The sequence below is a fragment of the Salmo salar genome, chromosome 10 (genome assembly GCF_965601325.2).
Source record: "Salmo salar chromosome 10, fSalSal1, whole genome shotgun sequence".
Lineage (NCBI taxonomy): Eukaryota > Metazoa > Chordata > Actinopteri > Salmoniformes > Salmonidae > Salmo > Salmo salar.
Genome location: NC_138300.1, coordinates 104,822,501 through 104,848,819, shown reverse-complemented (window position 1 = coordinate 104,848,819; position 26,319 = coordinate 104,822,501). Strand labels below are relative to the sequence as shown.

The 26,319-nt window shown below is 44.5% G+C and overlaps 1 protein-coding gene across 1 annotated transcript in view; it reads right to left on the bottom strand.

The window, feature by feature from the left end:
- The window catches only part of LOC106561400 (neural-cadherin), a 103,295-nt gene that overhangs the window by 66,068 nt on the left and 10,908 nt on the right, over positions 1 to 26,319 (bottom strand). Inside the window, exons 2-9 of the mRNA XM_082956631.1 lie at positions 20,759 to 20,956; positions 19,196 to 19,421; positions 18,571 to 18,775; positions 17,176 to 17,287; positions 12,482 to 12,731; positions 5,875 to 6,017; positions 3,619 to 3,791; positions 2,229 to 2,397 (exon numbers count right to left, since the gene is read on the bottom strand). Coding sequence (XP_082812757.1) covers positions 2,229 to 2,397; positions 3,619 to 3,791; positions 5,875 to 6,017; positions 12,482 to 12,731; positions 17,176 to 17,287; positions 18,571 to 18,775; positions 19,196 to 19,421; positions 20,759 to 20,956 — 1,476 coding nt within the window. The remainder of the gene's footprint in view (positions 1 to 2,228; positions 2,398 to 3,618; positions 3,792 to 5,874; positions 6,018 to 12,481; positions 12,732 to 17,175; positions 17,288 to 18,570; positions 18,776 to 19,195; positions 19,422 to 20,758; positions 20,957 to 26,319) is intronic.

The following is a 26,319-nucleotide window of genomic DNA, read 5'->3' as shown; positions in this document are numbered from 1 at the left end:
AAAGGTCATGACTAGACCCCTTGAGTTTTCTTGTGGTAACAATGTGGCCATGAAATTGAGGAAAAACTCTGGGAGCTAGTTTTAGCCTGATATTTCAGTCCTTAAGTTTTTATTGTTCCTGGTCAGCTCATGTGGTCAGGAAAAACTCAAGGTCGTAGTCACAACTCAGGGTTAGAGTGGCTTGTTAATACACTGCTCAAAAAAATAAAGGGAACACTTAAACAACACAATGTAACTCCAAGTCAATCACACTTCTGTGAAATCAAACTGTCCACTTAGGAAGCAACACTGATTGACAATACATTTCACATGCTGTTGTGCAAATGGAATAGACAACAGGTGGAAATTATAGGCAATTAGCAAGACACCCCCAATAATGGAGTGGTTCTGCAGGTGGTGACCACAGACCACTTCTCAGTTCCTATGCTTCCTGGCTGATGTTTTGGTCACTTTTGAATGCTGGCGGTGCTTTCACTCTAGTGGTAGCATGAGATGGAGTCTACAACCCACACAAGTGGCTCAGGTAGTGCAGCTCATCCAGGATGGCACATCAATGCGAGCTGTGGCAAGAAGGTTTGCTGTGTCTGTCAGCGTAGTGTCCAGAGCATGGAGGCACTACCAGGAGACAGGCCAGTACATCAGGAGACATGGAGGAGGTCGTAGGAGGGCAACAACCCAGCAGCAGGACCGCTACCTCCGCCTTTGTGCAAGGAGGAGCAGGAGAAGCACTGCCAGAGCCCTGCAAAATGACCTCCAGCAGGCCACAAATGTGCATGTGTCTGCTCAAACGGTCAGAAACAGACTCCATGAGGGTGGTATGAGGGCCCGACGTCCACAGGTGGGGGTTGTGCTTACAGCCCAACACCGTGCAGGACGTTTGGCATTTGCCAGAGAACACCAAGATTGGCAAATTCACCACTGGCGCCCTGTGCTCTTCACAGATGAAAGCAGGTTCACACTGAGCACATGTGACAGACGTGACAGAGTCTGGAGACGCCGTGGAGAAAGTTCTGCTGCCTGCAACATCCTCCAGCATGACCGGTTTGGCGGTGGGTCAGTCATGGTGTGGGGTGGCATTTCTTTGGGGGGCCACACAGCCCTCCATGTGCTCGCCAGAGGTAGCCTGACTGGCATTAGGTACCGAGATGAGATCCTCAGACCCCTTGTGAGACCATATGCTGGTGCGGTTGGCCCTGGGTTCCTCCTAATGCAAGACAATGCTAGACCTCATGTGGCTGGAGTGTGTCAGCAGTTCCTGCAAGAGGAAGGCATTGATGCTATGGACTGGCCCGCCCGTTCCCCAGACCTGAATCCAATTGAGCACATCTGGGACATCATGTCTCGCTCCATCCACCAACGCCACGTTGCACCACAGACTGTCCAGGAGTTGACGGATGCTTTAGTCCAGGTCTGGGAGGAGATCCCTCAGGAGACCATCCGCCACCTCATCAGGAGCATGCCCAGGCGTTGTAGGGAGGTCATACAGGCACGTGGAGGCCACACACACTACTGAGCCTCATTTTGACTTGTTTTAAGGACATTACCACAGCCTGTAGTGTGGTTTTCCACTTTAATTTTGAGTGTGACTCAAAATCCAGACCTCCATGGTTGATAAATTGGATTTCCATTGATTCTTTTTGTGTGATTGTGTTGTCAGCACATTCAACTATGTAAAGAAACAAGTATTTAATTAGATTATTTCATTCATTCAGATCTAGGATGTGTTATTTTAGTGTTCCCTTTATTTTTTTGAGCAGTGTATAATAGCTCTATTTGTCATGACATTATTGATTAACATATTGTTCTACTTATCCTGAAACCATTTATAATTAATACAGTATATTGTTATACTACAAAACATGGTTATAGGACATAAATAAAGGTTAAGTATGAGGTGTAACACTTCATTTCATTGGGGCTCTTTGGATTATTGTACAGGTATAAGAGGTCATTTATTGGGCACTAGCATTATTCTTGTTTTTATGAAGAGTGTGAAGACTGCATGGGAATTGTAGATTCTGATACATTTTTACCAGTTCAATTTTCAGGTCAGTTTCAGCTGCCATGTTGTAATCCAAGTATGCTCACATCCTGCTTGGCTATGGCTACGGCTATGTCTATGGGGCTGTGACTATGGGTCTATGGGGCTGTGACTATAGGTCTATGGCTATCTCAACAAGTACCACCACGGCTAACTGGACTGTGGGATCCTTGCCGACTGTACCTACCTGTGTCAGGGTGGACTCTGAAGGCAGGTATGGCACTGTCTCTGTGCATCAGGCCGTACTTGACCTTCCCATTGGCCCCCTCGTCTGCATCCACCGCGTGCACTTGTAATACGAAGGTCCCTGTGGGCTGGTTCTCCAACACGGACGCCTGCTCTCTGTACTGCTGACACTGAGAGAGGGAGGAAGGATGTGTGTGTGTGTGTGTGTGTGTGTGTGTGTGTGTGTGTGTGTGTGTGTGTGTGTGTGTGGTGAGTGAGTGAGTGAGTGAGTGAGTGAGTGAGTGAGTGAGTGAGTGAGTGAGTGAGTGAGTGAGTGAGTGAGTGAGTGAGTGAGTGAGTGAGTGAGTGAGTGAGTGAGTGAGTGAGTGAGTGAGTGAGTGAGTGAGTGAGAAAGGGGGAAGAATAAGTTAAAACTGATAGTTATAAACTACTCAATGTAGTCTATGTCTACATTTGTACAGTACACATGATAGGACGGAAAATAGAGCAATGATATTCCTTTTTTTGAAGGTCCACCACCGCATCAAACCTCAGCTAAACATTGCCCGCCCACCCTGTCTTTCCCTGGTATCCTGTTTACTGTATCCCTCGATGAGTCTGCCCCAGAGAAACCTCTGTTTAATTAACACACATACAAGTCAAATACTCTCTCAGAGTACCGTTATTGGACCAATAGTTACATTGCCTAATAAAAAGCACCCCCTGACGCCCGACAGACGGACGGACAGACGGAGGGAGGGAGGGAGGGAGGGAGGGAGGGAGGGAGGGAGGGAGGGAGGGAGGGAGGGAGGGAGGGAGGGAGGGAGGGAGGGAGGGAGGGGAGGGAGGGAGGGAGGGAGGGAGGGAGGGGAGCCAATATACCCCACAGTAAACTATACATATTAGCAATATCAATGTCAAAGTATTAAAATATGAATCATAAAAAGTAAGAAGGTCATTTTCAACATCAGGCCCAGGCTCTGGGTATTCAGGCATAAATATATATTTAGAAATATCAACTCGACACCTTCCAGCCATCCGCTGGACCGCATAACTTCATGGACTTTATGAACACTTCTCAGACTTAATTAAGGAGGAAGTTCATTTGACACATTTTGTACATCATGATGATACAGTACTTTTTTCATAAATTAATTCAAATCCCTGTGGAATACCTAAAGATAGCATGGGTGGACGGCTGGACACACTAATCAGAGCTCTGGGGGAAACATAAGGGGATACTGTAGGGAGACAGAGGAAGTGAGAGAGAGTGAGAGAGAGAGACGGACGGTCAGACAGACAGACAGACAGACAGACTAAGACATTGAAGGCTACCTAGAAGCCACATTTTTTACTACTACTGTTGTGCTACTGTGTATATAAAGGATTCATCCACAAGGCTTTTTTCTCACCTTCTCAAAGATGGGTTTGTTGTTGTTGACATCATCAACGCCCACTATGACCCAGGCGGTGGCAGAGAGTGGGTGTGGCCCCCCGGAGGCGTTGTCGTCTGTAGCTGTTACATTGAGGACGTACTCCAGGCCCTGGAGCTTTGGAGCGGGGGTGAAGCGCAGACGGATCAACCCTAAAAAGATGAGAGACCAGAGTACCATTACAACCTTAGCAAAGGACCCCCACCTACTGTTGGGGGTATTAAAAAGTAACTTTTTAGTTTTGCTGCAGCCAGGTACATTGTAAATGTGACTTACTATCTCACAGGGTGATGCCAAACAACACCCTCTAAACATAACTCATGTATTGAAATACATCTCTTAAATATACCCATGATGGTGCAGTTACATCCATTTTTAACCACATGTTTTTCTATTGCGTTTCAGAACATATCAACTTTTGAATGCCCCCAACTGTACTGTCACCCTGCTCAGCTGGGAAAAAGGTTCTCATTCCCAAGGCTAGAAATCAGGCTGCATGCATGCACGTTTGATTATTTTCCCGTTTCTTGCTTTTGTATAACAGGAAGGATGAAATAACAGATGAGAGTAGAACAGCATCTGAGTCAACTGTTCTCTCTGTCAACACCAACATCAATGGGTGCAGGATGAGCTACTTGTGATCTGGGGAAATCTCATTGAGGTAAAAGAGAGAGAGAGAGAGAGAGAGAGAGAGAGAGCAAGGGTGAGAGAGACACACAGAGAGAGAGAGCACAGGACTTTGTGCTCTTGTTGTGGTATCACTCATCTCTCACTGTTCCTCCTGATTAAAGACAACAAGCATGCACCCAAATGGGGCAGGTGTTCTCTCACTCCACTCGTTCCAACTGTAGTCTACTTATTTCTCTCTCATTGTCTATGGAGAAAGAGGTCTCTACTTATACAGACAATGCATGTTAATCGAAATTGTCGAGACACAAAACTATTAATGATATAATATATTTCTCCGGTCTCATGTTGTTTTTTCCATACTGCTTGTTTCCACCAAAAAGCGGTTATAAATTCAACAACAAAGAAAATAAGAAAAAGAAGACAAAAAAAGACATATTGATGTTTTGATCTACCCTATTTAAAGCTCTCGCTTGAAATAACAGAATGCATCATTTCAATAAGACACAACTGTGGTGGCTCCCTGGCTATCTGTTCTCATATTAACCTACAGCTGCCTGCCTTTGGCATACTCTTTAAGATCAATGAGAAAGGGAGGACAGAGGAGAGGAGAAAAGAGGAGTAAACTCCAGAAGGGGGCTGGCAGTGTAGAAGCTGTAGATTGTGAGCTATGATTGAGCAACTCATGTGAAATTGAATTGAAAGGGTTGGTTGACAAATGTCACCCAGTCTGACAAATGTCCTGCTGGTTACGGATCAGAGGGTGAATAAAGAATGACAGATTGCACAGCCACAAAATACAGAGTACTCATCAGAGAACTATTTTCTACATGAGAGAATAAACTACCCTGATCAAAAATATTAACGCAACATCAAATAAAATAAATTGTATTGTCACATGCGCCGAATATAACAGGTGAAGACCTGGTTGGACGTACTGCCAAATTCTCTAAAATGACATTGGAGGCTTATGGTAGAGAAATTAACATTAAATTCTCTGGCAACAGCTCATTGTGTAGTGTGACAAAACGACACATTTAAGTGGCCTTTTATTTTCCCCAGCACAGGTGCACCTGTGTAATGATGATGCTGTTTAATTAGCTTCTTGATATACTAGACCTGTCAGCATGATGGATTATCATGGCAAAGGTGAAATGCTCACTAACAGGGATTATAACAAATTTGTGCACAACATTTGAAAGAAATTAGCTTTTTGTGAATATGGAAAATGTGTGTGATCTTTAATTTTAGCTAATGAAACATGGGACCAGCACTTTACATGTTGTGTTTATATTTATGTTCAGTATATGTTGGGGGAACAAATGAAAATCCCTGGAAATACAGTAATGTAGTTCTTTATATTTATGACTTCAATAACAAACAGACTGCGCTTTTATTGAAATTGCTGCATTTTCATCAACCTTTAGTGTCAAAAGTATTGACAAAGCATAAAATAAGTACAAATCATTCCACACACAACATAGGGCTCATTCTGTTAAAAAGTGAGGACACGTATGGGAAATAATTATACCTGTATATTAGGAGTGCTATGAAAGGCCAAGGAGAACATTTTAAATGTAAATTATAAAGTAACAAAGTAAGTGTCACCTTTCTGGCTGTCGATGACAAAGTTGCCCTCCTCGTTGCCAGCTGTAATTGAGTACACTATTCCATCACCATCCGGGTCCTTAGCCAGTACCGTGGCAACGAGTGTGTTGGGGCCTGCATCCTCGGAGACAAAGGTCCGATAGCTGGTGAGGGATAGGAGAAAATCATTATGTGTACAATAACAATACAGACAATAGCACACAGGCCTGATTGCACACACACATCAGATCAAATCAAATATGGTTTGTCACATGCACCAAATACAACAGGTGTAGACCATACTGTGAAATGCTCACTTACATGCCTTGAACCAACAATGCAGTTCAAGAAATAGAGTTGAGAAAATATTTACAAAATAAACTAAAGTACATTTTTTAATAAAAAGTAACACAATTAAATAACAATAATGAGGCTATATACAGGGGGTACCGGTACCGAGTCAATGTGCGGGGGTACGGGTTAGTTGAGGTAATTTGTACATGTAGGTAGGGGTAAAGTTACTATACGTAGATAATAAACAGCGAGTAGCAGCAGTGTAAAAACAAAGGGCGGGGGGGTTCATTGTATATAGTCCGGTTGGCCATGTGATTAATTGTTCAGCAGTTTTATGGCTCGGGGGTAGAAGCTGTTAAGGAGCCTTTTGGTCCTAGACTTGGCGCTCCGGTACCGCTTCCCGTGCGGTAGCAGAGAGAACAGTCTATGACTTGGGTGACTGGAGTCTTTGACAATTTTTTGGGCCTCTGACACCGCCTAGTATATATTGTAGGTCCTGCATGTCAGGAAGCTTGGCCCCAGTGATGTACTGGGCCATACGCACTACCATCTGTAGCGCCTTACGGTCAGATGCCGAGCAGTTGCCATACCAGGCGGTGATGTAACCGGTCAGGATTCACTCCATGGTGCAGTTGTAGAACTTTTTGAGGATCTGGGGACCCATGCCAAACCTTTTCAGTCTCCTGAGGGGGAAAAGGTGTTGTCGTGCCCTCATCACGACTGTCTTGGTGTGTTTGGACCATGATAGTTTGTTGGTGATGTGGACACCAAGGAACTTGAAACTCTCGACCCACTCCAATACAGCCCTGTCGATGTTAATGGCAGGCAGTTCGGCCCTCCTTTCTTGTAGTCCATGATCAGCTCCTTTGTCTTATTCACATTGAGGGAGAGGTTGTTGTCCTGGCCTCACACTGCCAGGTCTCTGACCTCCTTCCTATAGGCTGTCTCATCGTTGCCTACCACTGTTGTGTCATCAGCAAACTTAATGATGGTGTTGGTGTCGTGCTTGGCCACACAGTCATGTGTGTACAGGGAGTACACGAGGGGACAAAGAATGCACCCTTCAGGGGCCCTTGTGTTGAGGATCTGTGTGGCAGATGTTGTTGCCTACCCTTACCACCTGGGGGTGGCCCGTCAGGAAGTCCAGGATCCAGTTACAGACTGAGGTGTTTAGTCCCAGGGTCCTTACCTTAGTGATGAGCTTTGTGGGCACTATGGTGTTGAACGCTGAGCTGTAGTCAATGAACAGCATTCTCACATAGGTGTTCCTTTTGTCCTGGTGGGAAAGGGCAGTGTGGACTGCGATTGAGATTGAGTCAACTGTCAATCTGTTGGGGCGGTATGCAAATTGGAGTGGGTCTAGGGTTTCCGTGATGATGTGGTTGATATGAGTCATGACCAGCCTTTCAAAGAAATTCATGGCTACCGACATGTGTGCCATGGGGCGGTAGTCATTTAGGCAGGTTACCTTAGTTTTCTTGGGCACAGGGATAATGGTGGTCTGCTTGAAACATGTAGGTATTACAGACTCGGTCAGGGAGAGGTTGAAAATGTCAGTGGAGACACTTGCCACTTGGTCCACGCATGTTCTGAGTACATGTCCTGATAATCCGTCTGGCCCTGCGGTCTTGTGAATGTTGACCTGTTTAAAGGTCTTACTCACATCAGCTACGGAGAGCGTGATCACACAGTTGTCCAGAACAGCTGGTGCTCTCATGCATGCTTTAGTGTTGCTTGCCTTGAAGTGAGCATAAAAGGCATTTAGCTCGTCTGGTACACTAGGATCACGTCACTGAGCAGCTTGCGGCTGGGTTTCCCTTTGTAGTCCGTAATAGTTTGCGAGCCCTGCCACATCCGACGAGTGTCAGAACCGTTGAGGGCATGGTGGGATTTCTTATAAGCGTCCGGATTAGTGTCCCACTCCTTGAAAGCGGTAGCTCTCCCCTTTAGCTCAGTGTGGATGTTGCCAGTAATCCATGGCTTCTGGTTGGGATATGTACGCACGGTCACTATGGGGACGAAGTCATCGATGAACTTATTGATGAATCCAGTGACTGAGGTGGTATACTTCTCAATGCCATTGGATGAATCCCGGAACATATTCCAGTCTGTGCTAGCAAAACAGTCCTGTAGCATAGCATCCACGTCATCTGACCACTTCAGTATTGAGCGAGTCTCGAGTACTTCCTGCTTTAGTTTTTGCTTGTAAGCAGGAATCAGGAGGATTGAATTATGGTCAGATTTGCCAAATGGAGGGCAAGTGAGAGCTTTGTATGCATCTCTGTGTGTGGAGTAAAGATGATTGAGAGTTTGTTTTCCCTCTGGTTGCACATGTGACATGCTCGTAGAAATTAGGTAAAACGGATTTAAGTTTCCCTGCATTAAAGTCCCCGCCCACTAGGAGCGCCGCTTCTGGGTGAGCATTTTCTTGTTTGCTTATGGCCTTATACATCTCGTTGAGTGCGTCTTAGTGCCAGCATCAGTCTGTGGTGGTAAATAGACGGCTACGAATAATATAGATGAAAACACTCTTGGTAGATAGCGTGGTCTACAGCTTATCATGAGATAGTCTACCTCAGGCGAGCAATACCTCGAGACTTCTTTAATATTAGACATCGCGCATCAGCTGTTATTGACAAATAGACACACCAGACGTAGCTGTTCTATCCTGCTGATGCACGGGAAACCCTGCCAGCTCTATATCCTCTTGAGGATACCCTAGGATAGGGGGCGCCACAGCGCATTTTGAAAAAAAATCGTTCCCATTTTCAACGGCCTACTAATCAAACTCAGAAGATAGGGCATGCATATACTTATTATATATGGATAGAAAACACTCTAAAGTTTCTAAAACTGTTTGAATGGTGTCTGTGAGTATAACAGAACTCATTTGGCAGGCAAAACCCTGAGACATTTTCTGACAGGAAGTGGATACCTGATGTGTTGTATTGACTTTAAACCTATCCCATTGAAAAACACAGGGGTTTAGGAATATTTTGGCACTTCCTATTGCTTCCACTAGATGTCGCCAGTCCTTTCACAGTGGTTTGAGCCTTATAGAGTCAAAACTCAGTGAATGACAGGAGTTTGAAATTGGTCACAGGGGATGGGCCATCACCATTATGACGCCGGCGGCCATGTCTGCCCCCACCTTTGGAAACGGTTTTAAAGGCCATGACATCATCCCCCTCGAATCTTATTGGCTCTCTTGGTGTTAGAGGCCCTGAATATTTATTTTATACAACGTTTGACATGTTTGAACGAACCTACATGCGCGAGGATTGCTTTCATTATGAAGTTCAGAGCTGCGCTTGGAGAGAGCCATAGGACGCGCTACCAACATCAGGCTAATGGAACGTGAAGTATGGACTTTTTGACCGAAAATACATCTGTTGTGGACCTGGGATGCTTTCTGATGAAGACAACTAAAGGTAGGCGATTATTGACAATATTATAGAAGATGAGATGGTTCATACTGTTGCGTCCAAGATGGCGCCGAGCACTGTATATTAGCTGATTTTCTGAGTATCGCATCTCCTTTTATCGCAAAGTGTGATTACCCAGTAAAGTTAATTTAAAATCTGGTATGACGGGTGTTCTCAAGAGATATTCATCTATAAATGTTAGATTGACAATATACATTTAAAAAATCGTTATAGTATAGCAATTTATTGAAACGTAGCATTGTTTACCGGGACGCTTTTGAGGGGAAATTAGGTAGTCAACGTCAGACAGAGATGTAAAATGCTGTTTTTATATATAAATATGACCTTTATTGAACAAAAGAATGCATGCATTGTATAACATGATGTCCTAGGGGTGCCATCTGATGAAGTTTGTAAAAGGTTAGTGCTACATTTAGCTGTTTATTGATTATATGTGATGGAAGTGGTTGGTCGGAAAATGGCTATGAAGCTGCTTTTTACGATGGACTCATCTAATATAATCTAATGATTTGCTTTTCCTGTAAAACCTTTTTGAAATCGGACGACGTGGGTCGATTCAGGAGAGGTGTATCTATAAAAAAAAAATATATATATTTTTTATTTTTGTAAAAAATTATGATAATTTTTTAATGCTAATTGGCGATATGATTTTTCGCTGGATTTTGATCCCGCTAACGGGATCAGATGCTCAAGAGGATATTATCCATGTTGTCATTCGGCCACAACTCAGTGAAACATAAGATAATACAGTTTTAAATGTCCCGTTGGTAGGATCATCTTAAAGATGTCTGTCTGTGTGTGGAGATGCACGCATGCACACACACACACACACACACACACACACACACACACACACACACACCGTGTACTGTATAGACTGTATCAAGCACATAGTCAAAGAATCAGCAGACTGATTAGAGTTATGAGCCTGGCTTCGCCTGCCACTTTGATTTAACCCCTACTCTGAGCCGGCCAAAGACAAATTATCATGTTTGCTGGGATGTTGAACTCATTGAACAAATGGGCCTTTCACAGAGCCAGCCCACTCTGTGACATTTGATCAGTGCCTTTTAAAATGTTAACAGTGATTTTCTTGCTGTGTGGTGTTGGGGACTGGGATAGCCAAGCCAGGAACAAGAGAGTAATAGACTGGTGAAGTGGGATGATGGGGTAGAGAGGCTTGTTCACTTGTTTGGTAGAGGATTGAGAGATGGAGAGAGGGTGGAGAGGGGGTTGGTTGGAAAGCCATGCTTAAGGGGGAGGAGAAAAAGCTTAACAGTGAAATGACACGGGCAGTAATATGTGGAAGAGAGAGAGGTACAGAGGTATAGAAAGAGAGAGAGGGAGAGAGAGAGAGAGAGAGAGAGAGGTACAGAGGTATAGAAAGAGAGAGAGAGGGAGAGAGAGAGAGAGAGAGAGAGAGAGAGAGATAATAGACAGGAGTATAATGTAAGAGGAGAGGCAGAGTTTGAGAGAGTGAGTTTAAGTTGACTCGTCAGCAGAATGCAAACCTGTGTGTGTGTTTGTTTGTGTGTCTCCAATGTGATTGATGGTTTTCAGAAGAACGCTGATGGGTGATTAATCTCCGCCAGCTGTGACAGTCGCCGTGGCAACATGAGTGACCTGTAATCTGTCACCCGGCTCAAAGGGCACTTCACGCGCCTCCAGACGGGACTGCTCAGGCATCTCTCCGCTGAGTATCACTCCTCCTATCCTCAATGTATCTCTTCCTCTTTCTCGCTGATCTAAAGAGATGATACCACACGAAACTTATCCTGTCTGTCGGTTCTTAACACTTAGACATGAGAGGGCATCTTAGATGTGCTGGCGCTCTAGTGAAGGTCTCTGGCACATCACTGACAGTACAAGACCTGAGTCACTCAGAAGAGTTAATGCAGCCAGCAGATGTGAAAATCTTCAAAACTGTCCCCCTCCTCCCAGTCAGCTTTCCAAAAACACCTTCACCCACTTTACACATGGTTCCCTCATTTTGATTCTAAGATGCCTGTATGGTATTACCTCTTAATTGGGTAGGGTGTAATCTGTGTGATGTTTGTTAGGTAAAGTTATGTGCAGTATATTGGGGTGGCAGGTAGCCTAGTGGTTAGAGCATTTGGGCCAGTAACCGAAAGGTTGCTGGATCGAATCCCCAAGCTGACAAGGTAAAAATCTGTCATTCAGCCCCTAAACAAGGCAGTTAACCCACTGTTCCCTGGTAGGCTGTCATTGTAAATTAGAATCTGTTCTTAACTAACTTGCTTAGTTAAATAAAGGTTAAACATAAAATATTAGTAACAAGTATATCAATTGATCTTTTAAATCTGTCACTACTACTATATTATAGAAGAGCACTTCACCATACAGCTAAAATGGGACGACGGGAGAGGGATTATTCTGCTAAACTGGACTACTGATGGAGGGGGAGGGGTTTTAGTTATTTTCTGATGGAGGAGGGGGTTGTAGTTCAATACTGATGGAGGAGGAGGGGGTTGTAGTTCAATACTGATGGAGGAGGAGGGGGTTGTAGTTCAATACTGATGGAGGAGGAGGGGGTTGTAGTTCAATAGTGATGGAGGAGGAGGGGGTTGTAGTTCAATACTGATGGAGGAGGAGGGGGTTGTAGTTCAATTCTGATGGAGGAGGAGGGGGTTGTAGTTCAATACTGATGGAGGAGGAGGGGGTTGTAGTTCAATACTGATGGAGGAGGAGGGGGTTGTAGTTCAATTGTTATTGTTCTGTATTTTGTTATGCTATAGGGAGGGTAGCTAATGCTTTTGCAACAGCTAATGGGGATCCTAATGAAATCTTAAAGTACAGTATGGTCTACTGATGTTGGGGGAAGAGGTTATGGGGTTTGTAATGTACAGTAGACCTTCATATTCACTCACACAGTCTGGGAGAACTCTGGGGCCTGGTCGTTGACGTTGGCCATGCGGATGCGGATGGTGGCGGTGCCCGAGTGAGGCTCCTCCCCGTTATCCACCGCCATCACCACAAACTCATACAGGTGATTGGGCCTCTCGTAGTCCAGACGGCCCGCAGGGAAGATGGTTCCGTGGGGAGAAATGCTGAAGTCTGGGCTTAGAGTGTAGTAGCTGAGCTCCGCATTCAACCCAGAGTCACAGTCACTGGCTAACACTGCGGGAGAGGTACAGGACGGTTGTATTCATTAGGCACCAAATCGAAGAAAAGGTACTGAAAACAAGAGGGGACTAGCTGAACATTTCCAATAAGAAACACAAATTTCGGTTTCCGTTGCAATATGTTTTTCTATGGTGTGCCCAAATTAACACAACCCTGGTCTCTAAGGTCGCAGTCTGGAACAGAAATCTGATGAATCTGTTGACATGTGTCGGCAGAGCTGCATGCGAGCATCTATTTATTACTGTAACAACAGAATAAGGAATAACAGCAGAAACTTGATTTAAAATGTGATAAATAGAAACCGATAAATACATACATTAGATGTACAGGGTGATACATTGTGACTCATTGTGAGCCTGTATAACCAATATAAATCAAAGTAAAGAGTTCAGAGAATGTTCTATATTGTTCCAATCAAATCAAATTTGATCAAATCAAATCACATTTTTATTTTTCACATACACAGGATACAACAGGTGTAGACCTTACAATGAAGTTGTCACGTGCTCCCTCTCTGGCCTCTAGGTCACCAGGCTGCTCGTTATGGCGTACACCTGTCACCATCGTTACGCGCATCTGCGCATAATGACACTCACCTGGACTTCATCATCTCCCTGATTACCTTCCCTATACATGTCACTCCCTGTGGTTCCTTCCCCAGGCGTTATTGTTTTTGTTCCAGTGTCATGTCTGTGTGTTGTTAGTGTTTATTGTTTTGTTTTATGTTGCGTTTATTTATTAAAACACTCACTCCCTGAACTTGCTTCCCGAGTCCCAGCGCACATGTTATAGAAATGCTTACTTACAAGCCCTTAACCAACAATACAGGTTTAAGAAAAAATAAGTGATAAGAAAGTATTTACTAATTAAACTGAAGTAAACAATAACTAAATAAAAAGGAAAAAAAATCAGAAAAAAAATCAGAAAAATTACTAATAATTAAAGAGCAACAATAAAATAACAGTAGCAAGGCTATATACAGGGGGTACTTGTACAGAGTCGATGTGCGGCGGCACAGGTTAGTTGAGGTAATATGTACATGTAGGTAAAGGTAAAGTGACTATGCATAGATAATAAACAGAGAGTAGCAGCAGCGTAAAAATAGTCTGGGTAGCCATTTGGTTAGCAGTTCAGGAGTCTTATGGCTTGGGGGTTGAAGCTGTTAAGAAGCCTCTTGGACCTAGACTTGGCGCTCCGTTACTGCTTGTCGTGCAGTAGCAGAGTGAACAGTCTATGACTAGGGTGGCTGGAGTCTTGGGCAATTTTTTGGGCCTTCCTCTGACACCGCCTGGTATAGAAGTAACCTGTTGGGGCTAGGGGGCAGTATTGAGAATTTTGAAAAAAATATGTGCCCATTTTTAACGGCCTCCTACACCAACTCAGAAGCTAGGATATGCATATTATTACCAGATTTGGATAGAAAACACTCTGAATTTTCTAAAACTGTTTGAATGGTGTCTGTAAGTATAACAAAACTCATATGGCAGGCAAAAACCTGAGAAAAACAAAAGAATTTTGTGGCTGTACTATTTTTTCGAGTCATTGTTAATAGATCACACAGTGAGAAAGGATTCATTTCGCACTTCCTACGGCTTCCACTAGATGTCAACGATCTTTATAAAGTTGTTTGAAGCGTCTATGATGAACAGAGACCGGATGACAAGGAAGAGAAGTTGACCTCCCTGGGATGTCGTCACTTCATTATTGCCTGCACCTGCGCAATCATGTGATGCGAGACATTTTTCAAAAACGTTTTTCAAGACACAGGAGAGGTCGGGTTGAAACATTACTGATGTTTCACGTTAAAAATGGCTCTAAAGATTGATGCTAAACAACGTTTGACATGTTTGAACGAACGTAAATAGATTATTTTTTTTACTTTTCGTTGTGACTCCCCCCCCCCCCCCCGCCCTACTTTTTAGTAGCCACCGAAGCCTAACAACTTGGAGTTATTTGGACATCAATTATGAACTTTGTCGAAAGAAACCACATTTGTTGTGGACCTGGGATTCCTGGAAGTGCCAATGGATGAAGATAATCATAGGTAAGGGATTATTGACAATAGTATTATTGATATTACATGGTTACAAGATGGTGCTAACCTGTATAGCCTAGCCTATTGTTCTTAGCACAGCACCCGGTTTATTGCAAAGTGTGATTTCCCAGTAAAGTTATTTTGAAATCTGGCAATGCAGTAGCATTTACGAAATGTTAAACTATAATTATTTGAATGACAATATTATAATTTACCAATGTTTTCGAATAGTAATTTTGTAAATTGTAACGTTGATTGACCGGAAGCATTTGAGGGAGAAAAAAATTCAGAATTTCCCCGCTACTGTAAAATGCTGTTTTTGGATATAAATATGAACTTGATGGAACAAAAAATGCATGTATTGTATAACATAATGTCCTAGGAGTGTCATCTGAGGAAGATTGTCAAAGGTTAGTGCATAATTTTAGCTGGTTATCTGCTTTTGGTGACGCCTGTCTTTCAATTGACAAAACATTACACACAGCTATTTTCAATGTACTCTCCTAACATAACCTAACTTTATGCTTTCGCTGTAAAGCCTCTTTGAAATCGGACAATGTGGTTGGATTTAGGAGATGTTTATCTTTGAAATGGTGAAAAATAGTTGATTGTTTGAGAAATTGAAATTATTAGATTCTTGCAGTTTTGAATTTCCCGCCATGGTCTCTTGACAATAAATCCCAATACCGGGCAGGGATCCCCAACCTGTTTAGGATAGGGGGCAGTATTTTCACAGCCGGATAAAAAACGTACCCGATTTAATCTGGTTATTACTCCTGCCCAGAAACTAGAATATGCATATAATTAGTAGATGTGGATAGAACACACCCTAAAGTTTCTAAAACTGTTTGAACGGTGTCTGTGAGTATAACAGCACTCATATGGCAGGCCAAAATCTGAGAAGATTCTATATGGGAAGTGCCCTGTCGGACCATTTCTTGGCCTTCTGTAGCCTCTTTATCGAAAACACAGGATCTCTGCTGTAACGTGACATTTTCTAAGGCTCCAATAGGCTCTCAGAAGGCGCCAGAACGTGGAATGATAACTCTGCAGTCCCTGGGCGAAAAACAGTAGGTGTTTTGGAAAGTGGTCGTTCTGAGAACAATGACACTGGCGCGCGCATGCATGTGATGACTCCATTTTCTATTTTCAGTGTTTGAACGGATACAACGTCTCCCGGTTGGAATATTATCGCTATTTTATGAGAAAAATCGCATAAAAATTGATTTTAAACAGCGTTTGACATGCTTCGAAGTACGGTAATGGAATATTTTGAAATTTTGTGTCACGATATGCACCAGCGCGTCACCCTTCGGTTAGTGTCTTGAACGCAAGAACAAAACGCAGCTATTTGGATATAACTATGGATTATTTGGAACCAAAACAACATTGGGTGTTGAAGTAGAAGTCCTGGGAGTGCATTCTGACGAAGAACAGCAAAGGTAATCCAATTGTTCTTATAGTAAATCTGAGTTTGGTGAGTGCCAAACTTGGTGGGTGTCAAAATAGCTAGCCATGATGGCCGGGCTATCTACTCAGAATATTGCAAAATGTGCTTTCACCGAAAAGCTATTTTAAAATCGGACACCGCGATTGCATAAAGGAGTTCTGTATCTATAATTCTTTAAATAATTGTTATGTTTTTTGTCAACGTTTATCGTGAGTAATTTAGTAAATTCACCGGAATTTTTCGGTGGGTATGCTAGTTCTGAACAAAACATGCTAATGTAAAAAGCTGTTTTTTTATATAAATATGAACTTGATTGAACAAAACATGCATGTATTGTATAACATAATATCCTTGGAGTGTCATCTGATGAAGATCATCAAAGGTTAGTGCTGCATTTAGCTGTGGTTTTGGTTTTTGTGATTTATATGCTAGCTTGAAAAATGGGTGTGTGATTATTTCTGGCTGGGTACTCTCCTGACATAATCTAATGTTTTGCTTTCATTGTAAAGCCTTTTTGAAATCGGACAGTGTGGTTAGATAAAGGAGAGTCTTGTCTTTAAAATGGTGTAAAATAGTCATATGTTTGAAAAATTTAAGTTTTTGCATTTTTTAGGTATTTGTAATTCGCGCCACGCTATACCATTGGATATTGGTGAGGCGTTCCGCTAGCAGAACATCTAGATGTAAGAGGTTTTAAACCTAACTCTAACCCTTAACCTAACTCCAAACTACTAACCCTAACCCTATTTGTAACCCTTACCCTAAACGAACCACTAAGCCCAAAATGTCCTTTTTCCTTTTTAGGACCGGCCAAATGTCCTCACTTGTCTGAATTCTCCTTTACTATTCTTTACTATTCTCGTGAGGACATCTGGTATAGTAAAACACACACACACACACACACACAGCACACAACACACACTTAATAAAACAGAGCTGCATTCTCATCTTACCTTGCAGGAGAGAGGTTGCTGTGGTGACTGTCTCAGAGACTCCATCAACACTGTAAATGGACTGGAGAAATTCTGGGACACAGTCGTTCTCATCCGTTATCACCACCTGGACCTGCTCAGGGGAAAGGAGAGAGAGAAGAGGGGATGAGGAGGAAAAGAATATGGGGAAAGTTGGAAGGGAGAGAGACAAGAGGGGACAGGTGACAGAGAAGAGGGGGAAATAAATGGAAAATTAGCAAGTCTTTCGTAACCCATAGTTCTACATCTAGGACACAGAAGTGAGACATTTTGTTAAGACTCTATATAAAATCCTGTGGGTATAATGCTTTACAACTTGTTATAAGCGCATTTAAGCCTTTATAATGTCTTATAACAAGGCTTATAACAGGTTATGTTTTTATGTATCAACATCTTAACTGACTCAAAATAACTGGTATTTCGTCGAGATGATAATAAGTCATTATAACGGGGTTATTGATGCTCATGACGTCTTACAATGCATTATGACTGCATTAGTACATTTTTCTCCTCCCAGCATGACATTTCAGTAAACAATAAGTAAATTGTTACTGAAATATCATACTGGGAGGAGAAAAACTAAATTGCACTTTAGTTTCTAAAAGTTGCCACCTCAACATTTCCTTTATCTTCCAGCTCATGAACTCTGCTTCTAAAATGGAAATGTCCTGACCTGTCTTTTTGGCAGAACTAGGCCCTTAGCGCTGCACCCGTACTCACTCTCTCTCTCTCTCTCTCTCTCTCTCTCTCTCTCTGTCACCGTCAGAGTGTAAAGCGTGAAGTGACAGCTGAGTAATAGCACTGAAAATAGCTGGAAAGGTTTCCTACAAGGCAACACTCTACGTCCAACAGACCAAGTCAGATATAAAGTTCTGTTTTCTATCTGAAATGGGGAGTGTGGAATAAATGTCTGACATGATAATTGGATGACAAAATCATTTACTAAATAATTGAGAAGGTTTAAATAAATTCTGGTAAGCAAACTGACTTCCAGCCTGAATTCTATAGATGGCTGTCTGGTTGAGTCATCTTCATGGTTGCTATAGCTTTGCTCAACACCTCGTGACAGTCTTTACTGTACATACAACACTTACCCTGAGACATCGATAAGAAAGTAGTGTGACAAATTTGAGATTTAGGTGTCCAGACCATCCCTAGTTTCACAATGCCTTCCTTCCAAGTCCCGTTCTTCACTGGATCGAATGTGAGGAAGTCTGGAAATCGAGGCTAAACCAACCCCAACACACACACACACGCACGCATGCATACGCGCACACACACACACACGCACACACACACATACACACACACACATATACACATACATCCCTCCTTTAACCCCATACACACCCCTTGAACACACACTCCATCACTAACTTCTATGGCGCTGCTGAGGCCCCCTGGACCCTCGCTGGCCCTGACCATGAGGAGGTATCGTCTCTGGTCATTCTCATAGTCCAGCGTGCGGGTCAGGCTGATCTCCCCCGTCTCCTGCTGCATGCTGAACAGGCTGCTGGGGTTGATCAGCAGGCTGTAGGTGATTGGCTGCTTCTGGAAGGAGATGGCCAACACCACCAGGAAGCTTAGAGGAGACAGAAATATGTCATTAACAGTATACTAATAGTGTAGTGCTACAGTTCTGGACCAAAATAAGTGAAGTTGTGCCTATGGGACCAAGGATGTTCCCAATGTTGTTGTTTTCTCTGATGTCACAATGTGTGATATTGTAATTAAATCCCTAATCCCCATACAGAGTTGAATTGCAATGTCTGTGAACATGTGCGTGTGCGCGTGCGTGTGTGTGTGCGCGTGCGTGCGTGCACCTGCGTTAACACGTTGAGTGTGTATGCATCTAGCCTGGCCTCAGATCTGTTTGTGCTCTTGCCAACTCCATTGCTGTCATTGTCAAGCCATGTTTGTGTGATAGCACAAACAGACTGGCACTCAGGCTAGTGTATATCTATGTCATATGTGTATAAACCTATACACTCCCAGTACTCACTGCTGTCCCTCTGGGGTGTTCTCTGGTATGGAGATACCGTAGGACACGTTGGTGAACTGTGGTGCTCTGGGTCCTGCGATGACCGACACCATGGCCGGAGCACTGCGGCTTCCCAGCCTGTCAAAGGCCACCACACTCAACAGATACTCCCTGTCTCTCTGCAGGGGGAGACCCGTGGTCAGGACGTGACCACTCTTCTTGTCCACTGCAAAGCAGCCATCACCACCTGTTAGGTACATCAATCAGGCAATACATATATTAATTAATCAATCAATCAGATTTATTTGTAAAGCCCTTGTGTGTTGTGGCATTGATGTGAAAGGCATATTTGACCTGACTTGACCTGATTTGACTTGACTAGATGAATAGACAGGGTAATATATCCATATTAATGTATTCTTTCACAGTAGCAACATCCTAATCCTAGTCTTGCTGTAAATCCATGCACGTACAGTACATTAGAGTAACATACAGTAAGGCTACCAACAATCACACTGTATAGAACGAGGTCAAATGTAAGCCAGTAGACCTTGCTGCTGCGCAAGAGCAGGACTGTCATCCTCTTTAGATGAAGAGTTAAACCTACGGAATGTTTGGAGGATTAAGTCATATAAATCATTGTTAAATCTGATTTAAAAATTCTAAGCGGGTGGTTGCTGGTTTCCATTTAGATTGTACCACTTGGGGCTCATCTGATGTCAGTGCTTAGTTACAATTCATCTTCAACATCTGTTTGAGTAGAATGAGGAAAGAGAAGGGGGTCAATCCACTCAAAAAGTGGTACTGGTGGGTTTGACTGGTCATTTGGCGAGGGTTTTATCGGTGGCAGTGCACTGAGTTCATGCAGGTCAGAGAAGAGTGGCAGACGGATAAGCCCACCCCTCACTCCAGAACCCCCTCCGCAGCCCGCAGGGGCTCCACAGATGCAGATCTCTTGACTGGCCCCAGTGGTGTAGTGCTATTTTATTAGGCACCAGAGCACATTTTCTTTTTTTATTAGTCTACTGTATGATATCATTTTAGAATACACACATACTACAATGCATAATGCAAATGTAATGACTGCCTATTCCTGCACATAGTGGCTCAAATAACATGTTATATAAGGCCTACCTTATTATAAATTAGGCTTTCATCACTGTCAATCATGAAAGAAAAATTTTCACGTTTTACGGGTGAAACGTCCATGAGCCATCTGCATGCCAACCATTTGATCCCAATCACTTTCATGGGATTATGCATTTTGATTTTATTCTTCTTGAATGATGTAAGTTGCATATTTTGTTTCAATCAAAGCATATTTAGCCTAGTTCCGTGGCTGTTGAGTTCTGGCCTCATGAGGAAAAAAATGTAACAAGTAGCCTAATTACGTGGTGTTTTTGGTCTAACAGTAGAGCCTATCATAATACTATGCTATTATATTCGGTTTGCTATGTACCATACTAATGAATCATTAAGTGATCTTGCGAGACATATTGATTCAACTTGAATCTAAATTTAACTGGCTGCACTACACCCCTGGGCTTGGCCCACTGTGTGTGTGTCTATGTGTGCTTTCCGTACCATCGGCCAGAAAGTACTCCACCTCGCCATTGCTGCCCTCATCCCCATCACGGGCATGGAGCAGGTAAACTAGCACCCCAGGGGGGGCCTCGGAAGACACCACAGCCAGGTAGGGGTATGGCTCCATAGCCCACTCGGGGGCATTGTCGTTGACATCTGTCACCATCAGCTTCACCTTGGTCAGGTACCAGTCAGGCCCTTGAGGACAGGAAAGGAGAGCGATATTGAGTCAACTGAAGAGACTAGACCATAGAAATAGAATCCTGTACTTCCTGCTTTACTACTTTTTTTATGGGTACACTCAATACCCAAGCCAGTCCACCCATCAAAGAAAATTGATGGGGATTTCCATTCTAATCATTCTGTTTCTATGAGCTACACACAGTAAACTGCTCATCAAAATGAGTGCAGTCTAGGGCTACATAACAACAGTATCACCGATATAGTTCTCTGATTGATTCTTGCTCTACATGACTAAAGGCCTTTCTGGGAGTGCAGGATGGATGTCACAATGTCACAAGGGTGAGGAGATGGTTCTCCACTTCAGGACAGCTGCCAGCCCAGCAGACTTCTTGAAACCCTGCCTCCCCTGGGAGATTGGCCCAGCCACGAGCTGATCTGCCTTGACCCAGCAAAGCCTATGTGATCCCCCAGGAACTTGGCGATAATGCCTTACGACCACAGACTCTTTGTCACCTGTACACTGCTACTGCCATGCTCCTCCCACGCTGGAATGAATAAGAAGATTCCTGCAATCCAATTATCAATCTGCAGGGAGGAAGCGGGAGTGTGAAAAGAGAGAGAGAGAGCGAGAGAGAGAGAGCGAGAGAGAGAGAATGCAAGGTCTGAGATGTGGATATGGTCCACAGAGCTCAGTTGACTTATGAAGTGAGCTGAAAAGGGCTGAAGAGGATACTGTATTGTTCAGAGCTGAAACTGAAGGACTAGACAGAAAAGCACATTCAAACAATGGGTATGCTAAATATATCATCAAGAATGTTATGGCATTGTCAGGAAATGAAACAGTTTGAATGCTAAGCACGTTTTACAGATATTGAGAGGTTAAGACTAGGACATAGACATATTGATCAAATGGCATCAATTAAATCCACTTCTATGGGACAATCACACTCTCCTCAGTTGTTCTTTGTTTCACCTTAGCAAGGTTAGGTAGCTAGATTCCCACGCACGTTATCCCGGGGTCAAAGGTAACAGAGGATTTGTCTTAAACCTCCTCTGTCTGACTAAAGGCTATAAACGTGTCTCCTGATCTTCAACAATCTAAACAACTGTTGCAGGAAGTAGCTACTGACTTTCACCTTTACTGGTTTCCATGACAGCTGTTGTTTACCAAGGAGAAAACGCTGTATGTCTGCTCTGACCCGACTCTGACCCTCCGTCACTCACAGTCTATTACTCGGTCTATGATGTGCTACACTGTAGTATACTGTATACTTAATGAGTTCGTATGATCTGTCATTTAATTTATGTTCTCATTAGAATATGTCAAAATAGTGACATTTAACAATTGTAGTTATACTTCTCCTAAACTAGTTACATCCCTATAATGACATATCAACTTGTCTTTTTTAATGTATTATCAATTCATGCGAGCTTACATGAATGGTTTGCATCTTTCGTAGCAAACCTGTCACGTCCTGACCGTAGTTAGTTGTTATTTTCTATTGTAGAGTAGGTCAGGGCGTGACAGGGGGTGTTTGTCTGTTTTTGTATTTCTGTCTCTAATTGGAGGTCATATTTAAGTTGATGTTTGTCCCACCTGTTTTTGTGGGTGATTATATTTTGTGAGTAGTATTTGCTCCTCCTGCGTCACGGTTTGTTGTTTTGTCCTTCAGTTTATTTTGGTATTGCATTAAGTTTCACAGTCTAATAAATATGTGGAACGAAACAGACGCTGCATTTTGGTCCGATCATTTAGACAACCGTGACAGAATCACCCACCGCCAAAGGACCAAGCAGCGTGGAATGGAGCAGCGGGACAAATGGACTTGGGAGGAGATATTGGACGGGAAAGGACCCTGGAGGCAGGCTGGGGAGTATCGCCGTCCGAAGGAGGAGATCGAGGCAGCAAGAGCGGAGCGGCGATATTATGAGGCGCTATATCCACCAAGAGGCAAGGACGAGAGGCAGCACCCAAACATTTTTTTGGGGGGGGCACACGGGCAGATTGGCTAAGGCGATTTTAAGACCTGAGCCAACTCCCCGTGCTTACCGTGGGGAGCGAGTGACCGAGCAAGCACCGTGTTATGCGGTGATCACTCACAGCCCGGTGCGCTCGGTGCAAGCTCCTCACCGTTGCCGTGCTAGAGTTGGCCGTCAGCCAGGAAGAAGTGCGCCGGCTCAGCGTATCTGGTCTCCAGTGCTTCTCTTCAGTCCAGGTTATCCTGCGCCTGCTCTACGCACGGTATCCCCCGTTCACCAGCACAGCCCAGTTCGTCCTGTTCCGGCGCTCCGCCCTTGCTTGGCTCAAATAACCATCCTGCCAGGATGGGGTGTGCCAGCTCTACGCTCCAGACCTCCGGTGCGCCTCCGGAGCCCAGTACATCCTGTGCCTCCTCCTTGCACTCTCCCTGAGGTGCGTGTTACTAGTCTGGCGCCTCCTAGGCCAGCTCCACGCATCAGGCCTCCAGTGCGCCTGCCCAGTCCGGGGTGTCCTGTTCCTGCTCCCCGCACTCGCCCTGAGGTGCGTGTTAGTAGTCTGGCGCCTCCTATGCCAGTCCCACGCATCAGGCCTCCAGCGACGCTCCCCAGTCCGGAGCCTCCAGCGACACTCCCCAGTCCGGAGCCTCCGGCGACGCCCCCCAGCCCGGAGACTCCGGCGACGCTCCTCAGCCCGGAGCCTCCGGCGGCGGTCCGCAGCCCAGAGCCTCCGGCGGCGGTACGCAGCCCGGAGTCTTCGGCGGCGGTCCGCAGCCCGGAGCCTTCGACGGCGGTCTGCAGCCCGGAGTCTTCCGCGGCGGCCTTTAGCCCAGAGTCTTCAGCGGCGGTTGGCGGTCCGAAGCCTCCGGCGATGATCCATGGTCTGGTTCCTCCGGACACACAGAAGCGAGGGGATCAGCGGGCGGTGGGGGTACTACGCCCGGAACCAGAGCCGCCGCCATAGACATTAGTCACTCACCCTACCCTCCCTTTGTGCAGCCCGGAGCCTTCGGCGGCGGTCCGCAGCCCGGAGCCTTCGACGGCGGTCTGCAGCCCGGAGTCTTCCGCGGCGGCCTTTAGCCCAGAGTCTTCAGCGGCGGTTGGCGGTCCGAAGCCTCCGGCGATGATCCATGGTCTGGTTCCTCCGGACACACAGAAGCGAGGGGATCAGCGGGCGATGGGGGTACTACGCCCGGAACCAGAGCCGCCGCCATAGACATTAGTCACTCACCCTACCCTCCCTTTGTGCAGCCTTCAGCGGCGCCTTCAGCGGCGGTCCGCAGCCCGGAGCCTTCGACGGCGGTCTGCAGCCCGGAGTCTTCCGCGGCGGCCTTTAGCCCAGAGTCTTCAGCGGCGGTTGGCGGTCCGAAGCCTCCGGCGATGATCCATGGTCTGGTTCCTCCGGACACACAGAAGCGAGGGGATCAGCGGGCGGTGGGGGTACTACGCCCGGAACCAGAGCCGCCGCCATAGACATTAGTCACTCACCCTACCCTCCTTTTGTGGGGGGTTTTTGGGGGGAGGGGGTTGTTGTTTGGGGGGGTTCTGTTCTTGGTTTCGTAGGTGCGGCCAGAGTCCGCACCTTTGGGGGGGTACTGTCATGTCCTGACCATAGTTAGTTGTTATTTTCTATGGTAGAGTAGGTCAGGGCGTGACAGGGGGTGTTTGTCTGTTTTTGTATTTCTATGTTCAGTTTCTAGTTTTGTATTTCTATGTTGGTTTTTGTTTGGCATGACCTCCAATTAGAGGCAGCCGGTTGTCGTTGTCTCTAATCGGAGGTCATATTTAAGTTGATGTTTGTCCCACCTGTTTTTGTGGGTGATTATATTTTGTGAGTAGTGTTTGTTCCTCCTGCGTCACGGTTTGTTGTTTTGTCCTTCAGTTTATTTTGGTATTGCATTAAGTTTCACAGTCTAATAAATATGTGGAACGAAACAGACTCTGCATTTTGGTCCGATCATTTAGACAACCGTGACAGAACCATTCATGTAAGCTTGCGAGATCAAGCTGGCTGTAACGAGGGTCGTATAAAGGGGACCAAGGCGCAGCATGTAGAGTGCTCATAATTACTTTAATGATGACACTTAACCAGAAAACAACAAAACGACAGCCAACAGTTCCGTCAGGTACTACTTACAAAATGGAAAACACCTACCCACAAAACACCATAGAAAAACCCCAACTTAAATATGATCTCCAATTAGAGACAACCCGAACCAGCTGCCTCTAATTGGAGATCATCTCAAAACTCAACATAGAAATAGAAAAACAAGAACTAAACATAGAAATAACAAACATAGACTGCCCACCCATATCACACCCTGACCTAACTACACAGAGAAAAAACAGCTCTCATAGGTCGGAGCGTGACACTGGCTCACGAGGCTACAATTTATATTCTATGATGTCAAATTCCAGTGCACCAAAAATAACCAATATTTCTCATAGTGTAATAGACCTTGCCATATGAGGGTCAATAAAATTTTCTCTGTTGGGTTGCACAAACCAAATACATGCTGAAAATGTTTTCCTATTTCTTTACAGTGCTATACCTATAAGTTTAGCTGGCTCGTGTTTTGTGAAGTGCAGAATACTCTGCAACCCAAGTAGCTAGCTGAGGCGTGTTCTCCACTGAAACACAATAGCTCCAAAGTGTGTTACAGCTCTTAAAATGATTGTTAGAGCACTACAAAAATCGGAATAAAAAGGGGCTTAGCTGGTGGGCGTGGCAGGGGGGGTGGAAGGGGGCGTGGTAAGTCAAATCTAATTTTATTTGTCACATGTGCCAATATGACTGGTGTAGACTTTACTGTGAAATGCTTGCTCACGAGCCCTTCCCAATGATGCAGAGTTTAAACAATGGAGGCTCCCGAGTGGCGCAGAGGCGTCACTACAGTTCCTGGTTCGAATCCAGGCTGTATCACATCCGGCCGTGAGTCCCATAGGGCGTCGCACAATTGGCCCAGCATCGTCCGAGTTTGGCCGGGGTAGGCCGTTATTGTAAATAAGAATTTGTTCTTAACTGAGTTGCCTAGTTAAATGAAGGTAAAATAAAAATATGTCGCGGATGGCTCACGTCTTGCCAGTGTAACGAAATGTTAGCATTTTTAATCAAATTTCCTGCAATTGTACACATTTCTCCATGAAGCTGAGAGACATTTTAGGAGTTTTAAAGCTAATTTACTGCAATTCTACAAATTTTGCCTTGCAGCTGAGAGAAAATGTTGCCGTTTCTAAGAACATTTCCTGCGATTCTACAGTACATCCTCTGCCATGGAGCTGAGAGGACATTTTGCAATTTTAAAGCTAATTTCTTGCAATTCTATGCATTTTGCTATTGCTAATGCTATGTTCTATCTACACTGACAAATTTGGGAATTTTCAATTCTCCCTGACTCTCT